At 45.2% G+C, this 7,801-nt stretch overlaps 1 protein-coding gene across 1 annotated transcript in view; it reads right to left on the reverse strand.

Annotated features, from left to right (window-relative positions):
• Positions 1 to 7,028: 7,028 nt before the first annotated feature.
• The window catches only part of BCL2A1 (BCL2-related protein A1), a 9,260-nt gene continuing 8,487 nt past the window's right edge, over positions 7,029 to 7,801 (reverse strand). Inside the window, exon 2 of the mRNA XM_012660093.1 lies at positions 7,029 to 7,370. Within this exon, the coding sequence (XP_012515547.1) occupies positions 7,269 to 7,370 (102 nt within the window). The 3' untranslated portion in view covers positions 7,029 to 7,268. The remainder of the gene's footprint in view (positions 7,371 to 7,801) is intronic.

The raw sequence follows: 7,801 nt of genomic DNA on the forward strand, positions 1-7,801 counted from the left end.
AATTCAATTTTAAAATGTGCAAAAGAATTGAATAGACATCTCTTCATACATACTATATAAATGGCCGTTAAGCACATGAAAAGATCCTCAACATCATCAATCATTAAAGAAATGCAAATCAGAGCCACAAAGAGATAACACTTCACTACAATGGCTGTAATTTTAAAAAATTGGAAATAATAAGTACTGGCAAAGATGAAGAGAAATTGAAACCCTCATACCCATGAGAATGTAAAATGATGCATCCACTTTGGAAAACTGTCTGACAGTTCCTCAAAAAGTGAAATGTAGAGTTACCACATGACCCAGTAATTTCACTCCTGCCTATATACCTAAGGGGATGGAAAACATGTTCACACAAAAACTTGTCCATGAATGTTCGTAGCAACATTATTCACAACAACCAAAAAGTGGAAACAACCCAAATTTCTATCAATTGATGAATGTACAAATGAAATGTGGTATATCCATACATTGGAATATTACTCAGCCATAGAAAGGAATGAAGAACTGGCATATGCTCTCACATGGATGCACCTTGAGAATAGTATACTAAATGCAAGAAGCCAGACACGAAGCCCACATATTGTATGATTCTATTTACATGAAATGTCCAGAACAGACAAATCCATGGAAACAGGAAGTCTATTAGTAGTTGTCTGGGGCCAGAGGTAGTGGGCATGAGCTACAGGGTTTCATTCTGAGGTAATGAAAATGTTCTGAAGTTAGATTGTGGTGGTAGTTGCACAACACTGAATATACTAAAAAAACCAATAAATTGTACATTGTTAAAGGGTGAGTTTAATGGTATGTGAATCATATCTTCATAAAATGAAAGAACACGATAAAAGAAAGCATACACATATCTGCTCAGTTTTGGTGGAAATGCAGTAAGCACAAGCCAGATGGGCAGAGGGCTTCAGTAGACATTTCTATTCAATTGAAAGGGCGAGAAAGGGTAGAATGGGTGGGAGAACGGGAATGCAGTAACAGTGACGAGGAGAGCAACGTTTTTCTGGCTATGCCTCTGTGTGTCACACTGACCCTCACTGCATACATGTGCACAGCCAGCCCAGGACATGGCGGCAAGCCCAAGTAGAGCACAGACAGGAACACGCCACGTGAACCGCATCGTGAATGACTGGCAGCCACAGCGAAGTGGGTGGGGAAGAAAAGAACTCAGTTAACTCCTTTTGGAAAATTGTATTTTCACTATATATCATGAGGGTAAAAATAAAAAGAACTTTATTACAAATGTTTTATTCTAATTAGTACATTTATTTTTCACAGGGGTATAAATTAGCAATTGTGAAACTACTTCATGTGTATATGTACTTCGTTTGTGTTCTATAATTGAACGAATAAGTAAATTTATTGTGAGTGATGACGGGTTTCTCCCTGTTGGAAAAACAAGTTATAAATAAGGAAAGGGGGAAGGCTGGAGTGACCCGTGTGGGGTGGGACTGGGATCCGAGGTGTCAGTGTGAACTCATGGTTCTTAGTACACACAAACACACACACGCACACACACACACACACACACACACACAAATGGATTGATACAGAAATACATAGATAATGTTTTTACTGGCTCTGTTTGTGAGAGAACCTGGAAATAATGACACCCCGGTAGCTATGAAATCTAGCATCCAGATCTGGTTTCTAAATATCATTCTCCAATTAAAAAAAAAAGACTGGGCTTCTTGGAGAAACGGTTGATTCTAGAGTTGGGGCAGGGACAATATGAGATGAACCTGGAGCATCTTTTGCTGCAACAAAGTAAGGACACATTCACAAAGGAAGGGAGCCAGCTCGTCAGGGTCCCGAGTCCCCAGACAGCTCTGTGGGCTTGGGGTGGGCCTCATAGTCGAGGCATCTATGTCCCTCTTACCCCGATATTTTTAATCCTCAGGAGCCACTCGTCATTTAAGACAGAAATCAAGATCCTGAACAGGAGACTCCGTGACGTGAAAGGTGTCAGACGCTGGGGACAGAGAGTGCTTGATGCTGGAGGGAGCCTTCGTGAGGAGGGAGAGAGGGCGGCTGTCCCCAAAGGAGGCTGTGAAGGGCCGTGCAGGCCCCCAGAGAACCTGGACCCTCACCCAGAGGGAGGTGGAAGCCAGGGAGAGCTGCGAGGGGAGTGACATACGTCGTCTCACATTTTAAAGGCTCCCGTGACTGCATGTTGGGAGTGAACCTCGGCCGGGCGAGGGGATGAGCAGGAGACCAGTTAGGTTGTCACTGCTACGTCTGTGGAAGAGACGCGGTGGCTTGGGGCAGGGTGGCAGCAGGGAGGATACGTTTTGATGAAAGGACCAGATGGTCTTTCCCAATGGATTGAATGTGCGTAGTGAGAGAGAGAGGAAAGCCGGCAATCTAAGGGATTTCCACCCGGGTGGGTAGAAAGATGGAGACACCGTTAACTGCGACAGGAGCACGCGGGGGATCGAGGTCAGGGCGTGAAGATCAGACGTTCAAGTTTGCACGCAGTGAATTTGCTGCGCTTGTTAGAAATCCCAGCAGGAGACGCCCGGCCGGCAGGGGCAGACGTGAGGGGTTCAGGGAGAGGCCTGTGCTGGAGAGAGGAGCTGGGGTCCCCAGCCAGGCTGGTCCTCAGTCACGGGACTGGGCCGGACGTCTCGCGTGTGAGTGTTACAGGGACCAGCCAGGTGCTCCAGTGCTTAGATCAGAGGTCAGCCTGGGAACACGAGGAGACAGAGCGGCCGGCGAGAAGGGGAGAACCAAGAGGGAGTGGTGGCCCAGAGGTCACGTAAAAATGTATGCGAAGAGCCACCCAGTGTGTCAAAGGTCGCATCCAGAAAGTTAAGGATGAGAATTCATCCTCGAACTCAGCAGTGGGACTAAAAGTCTGATGGATCAGTGTTCCTGAGACAGACAGAGGAGGGACTGGGGACAGCAAGTGCCGACGGCTCTCAGAGGAGTTTCCTATGAAGGGAAGCGGAGGGGTCGCGTGTGCTGTTTTGTTTTATTTGCTTTTATTTGCTTTTGCCACAGCTAGTCTGTGTGCTGATCCGACTGGCTCAGAGGGGACTGTACGGCGCAGAAGTGACATCTGTTCCTGCGGAGGCCATGGGGGGCAGGTCTCACGCCAGGCACAGGGGTCGGCCTTGGAACTACTGATGCAGCAGGAAGGAAAACACCCAGTGCAGACACAGAGTGGGCAGGTAGACACGATGGCGAGAACACGTGGAAGTTCTCAGTGAAATAGGAAGCAGATTTAGTGGAAATTGTGTCAAAATAATTGTGTTGTAAGTGTTTGCAAACTAAACTTTTCCTACATATACATTCTCCTGTCTCTCAAATAGCACAGTCATCCATCTTCCACTTTGAAACAGTTCGAGGGAACATTGGTCATGAGTTGGGACCTCATGTGAGCCAGCAGGAGATAAATACAGCCCCAGGCTCAGTCTCGAAAATGCTGCCTGTGGCACAGGGCTCGTGAATCCGAGAAAACCACCAACGCTGTGGAGAGGTGATTTAGCCCTGCTCTGTCCTGGCAATGTGACCCTAATGTCACCTTCAAGCAGAAATAACCACACAGAGCTCCAGTTGTGAAGAAAGGGTTTGTTTTATTTTCATGTTCTGTGGGGCTTTACGAAGCAACGTTTCCCTGTCAGCAGCTTCGCACCCTTTGCAAAAGGTTCCCAGGTGGCAATCAGTGCAAGTTGGGGCAATACTTCTGGGAAGACACCCAAAAACGGAGGGAGGGTAAAGATGAGGGAAGATGAGGACACCACCTGGCCACCAAAGGCCCTCACCAACAGCAGGGAAACCGGTTTCACCAGCTGGACACACAGTTGCAACGTATGAAGGGGAGGGGAAGGAAGCAGAGGGTCTGGGTGGCACCCTGCCATCAGGAGGAAGTGCAGCAGGAGGAGGAGGCCCAGACAATGAGGAACAGCCAGGGACTGGGAGTCCACTGGGAGGTCAGCGCTTCCGTTGACCCACTTGCCCAACTCTGACCGCCTCACCCAGCTCCATGATTACCTACTCCAAAACCAATGAATATTCATTCCCATCTTTTTGAAACTAATATTTATTGCTCTCTTACCAGGCTCCGAAGTAGGCTCTGAGATCAGACGGTCCGTGGAAACAGCCAGGGCTCCTGCCCGCACAGAATTCGGTCCCGCTGGGGGAGCAGATGCGCTGATTTTGAAACCACACGAATATGCCACTGTCACTGAGATACGGTGTTTGGAGAGACGTAACAGGAGAACTTAACCTGGCCGGGGAGGGTGTCCCTGAAGAAGTGAGCTTTGAGCCGAAATCCGAAGGACAAGAAGCAAAACCAGGCAGGGAGGCAGAGGAAACAACTCGGGCAAAGTCTGTGGTGGAAGGTGCTGGAAACAGCCAGCCCAGCGGAGCCTGGAAGAGAGACAGCACCCCAGGAAGACACGCCTGACATGAAGAGGCACGAGCCATGTGGGGAGGCTGCTCGTGTCATCAAGGCTTCAATTTACAACGGCCAAGTCCTGTGTGACAAGGGGCACAAAATGACGGTGCTTCGTGATTTTATTCATGGCATTAATAACATTCCACTTGAAATTAGTGTTTAGAGTGACTTTTATTTCTCTCATTCTGTACCTTTCCTTATCGTTTACTCTTTTTATAATGAGCGTTGATCATTTTTCACAGAAACACTGTTTTCCAAGTCAGATTGATTGAGATATTATTTACCTACAATAAAATGCACCAGTTGTAAGTGTACATCTCTATGAGTTTTGACAAATTTATACGCCCACGTAACCACCGCCACAATCAAGATGTAGAATATTTCATCACCCCAGTCTTTCCCAGTCAGTCCCCCAGCCCAGCCCCAGGCAACGACTGATCAGTTTCTGCCACCATATGTTAGTCTTTCTTAGTGTCATATAAATGAGATAATACACTATATAGTCTCATGACTGGCTTTTTCTGCTCAACATAATGTTTTTGAGATTCATCCATTCTTTCGCATGTATTAGTAGTCCATTCCTTTTCATTGCTGAGTAATGTTCCACCGTGTGGATATTCCAAAATGTGTTTATCCACCTCACCTGTTGATGAACATGCAGGTTGTTTCCAGTTTGGGCTATTATGAATAAATCCGCTATGAACAGTAGAGCATGGACATACGTTTTCATTTTTCATTTCTTTCTCCATATTTATTTGTTTATTTATTTTTAGACATGGTCTTGCTCTGTCACCCAGGCTGGAGTACAGTGGCAGGATCACAGCTGACTGCAGCCTCTGACTCCTGGCCTCAAGTGATCCTCCTTCCTCAGCCTTCCAAAGTGCTGGGACTACAGACCCAAGCCACCGCGCCCGGCCTGTTTTCATTTCTTTTAGGTAAATACCTAAGAGTGGAATTTCTACAATTCCTACTGTAAATGTATGTTTAACTTTATAAGAAATTTCCTAGCTGTTTTCCAAAGTAGTTGTACAGTTTCACATTGTCACCAGGACTGCAGAAGAGTTCCAGTTGCTTCACATTTTCCCCAAAGCTTGGCTTTGTCAGTCTTTGTCATTTTGGCCATTCTGGAGAGTGTGTAGGTCTCTCACTGGGGTTTTAATTTGCATTTCCCTGATGCGACTAATGGTAAATTCTTTGTCAGACATTAGAATGTTATATATTATCTCCCATTTTGTGGCTTGCCTTTTGGTTTTTTTTTAACAGCTTTATTGAGATAGAATTCAAACACCCCTTGTTTGGGTTCTTAACAGTGTCCTTTTAAGAGTAGAATTTTTAAATTTTGATACATTCCATATTACCAACATTTCATTTTCTGGTTCAGGAATTTTTTGTTCCAGATAAGAAATCTTTGCTTATGCCAAGGTTGTGAAGATTTTCTCCTATATTTTCTTCTAGAAGTTGTATAGTTTTAGTGTACGTTTAGGTCTATGATCTGTTTCAATTGAATTTTTGTGAATGGCACAGGGAATTGAGGTTCATAAAACTTTTTTTAAGTAAGTTAAGAAAACACACAGCAAGGTACAGTTCAAAAGACTAGTCACAGACCAAGCCAGAAATGGTCACCGATTTCCCAACGTCACATTGCTAAAGAGGTAATTGTAGCGTAAAAGCCAGATTTTGTGGTTTCTTGTGCAAATGTATTCCAGGTAATAGCACCCCTATACACACGTCCTGTTATGTCCATTGTGACTGTTCATTTCTGCCACTCAGCTCTGATTAACAAAAACATGAATTAAAAGCAGTTGAGGTGTGGGTGAGGCACTTGGCAGGAAGAAGTAAAAGAAAATGTAAAGTTGTACCCTGCCCAAAAAAGACAAAAGCCCCAGGTGGCATAGGTAGGTGGCTCTTAGATGTGATTTCATAAGTCAGCCAAAGCCACCTCAGCCAAAACTGCTCCCCTACCAACTTGCGTCAGTGTCCTGATGCCCACCGTTAAGAATCACATCCAGGTAAAGCATCAATTAACCGAAAGCCCCTGTGCGAATGCACGCGGCCTGAGGGGGCGCTGGTTTCCGTATTAGACCTATCAACAGCCTCCTGGGAAAGGTGCTGCAAGTCCCCGGGAGGGAGCGCGGTTGTGTTGTGGGAGCCAAAGGCAGGACAGGAAGGTCTAGAGCAAGGTTTAGGCTTCCCACACTGCAATCAGGTTTGCTGACCTAAACGTTAGAACATAAGGTCTAAACAAAAGATTATCATTTTCTAATTTGTGAATTTTTACCAAAAAAAAGTGTATAACAATAACTCAACATTGAATCATTTCCCTAATCGCCTTTGTTCAAACTACCCCAGAATATCCTGCCATCTGGTTGCCGTGTCCATCGACCCCGCGGCATGCCAGTGAGCAAGGGCTGGGGAGGAGGACCTGAGTGGGAAACCTAAGCAGTGGGGCACCGAGAACTGCGCCAGCCTGGGGCCACCAGCCCTCACCCACCGTGCAGCGCAGCCTCACGACCACGAGCGGCTTCTGGGTGACGCGCACGGCTTCAGGAAAGAATCCACGGTGGGGCAGAAAAGACACCACCTTCCTGGTCATCACCCCTAATTCTATCCCTGTCTCCCCTGTTGAACTCTACCCTTTTGCTGAATTTCCAGGCACACCCGAAAAATTAAGACACAAATTGCATATAGAGAAAAATACAATTTAGTCATTAAAATGAGGACAAAATTTTTGTAACTCTGGAAAGTCGAGTTACGTCATCGAGGTTGTTTGTAAAAGTGGCTGTACCCGTCGGCAATAGTTCCCGTAAGGGTCAGGGAGATTAGGCAGGTTTCACAATACGGAGCGTCCTTTGGGTCAGGAGTAGAGGAGGGACAGCATGTCACAGATCTTCCCCGTAACTTCCAGAAAAGTCAGCCAGGCAGGTCTAGGTTCAAACTTCTTTACGAAGCCGTGTTCCTGTGAGATAATAGATTTAACATTTTTAAATCAGTGGAGCCTCTTTGCTGGAATAATAAGCAAAGAAACTTTCATTTAAATAATGCAAATAGTTAAGTCTTCTCTGTACTTTCACTAGTTGTATTGTGTTCATTCTCATCATAGTTCTCTACTTCCAATTCTAGATCTCTCTAGAGCAGCATTCTCCAGAAGAAATGTAGTGTGAGCTACATGTGTAATTTTAATTTTTTTGCAGCCACATTTTACAAAGTAAAAAAATAGGCACAATTAATTTGCAAGACACGTTTCATTTAATATATCCAAGATATTATTATTTCAATATGTAATCAGTATAAAAATGATTAATGAGATATTTTATTCTCTTTTCATACCAAGCCTTCAAAATCTGATGAGTTTTTAGGACTTACGGCGCATCTTAGTTCAGACTGGCC

The sequence above is a fragment of the Propithecus coquereli genome, unplaced genomic scaffold, assembly GCF_000956105.1.
Source record: "Propithecus coquereli isolate 6110/MARCELLA unplaced genomic scaffold, Pcoq_1.0 Scaffold655, whole genome shotgun sequence".
Taxonomy (NCBI): domain Eukaryota; kingdom Metazoa; phylum Chordata; class Mammalia; order Primates; family Indriidae; genus Propithecus; species Propithecus coquereli.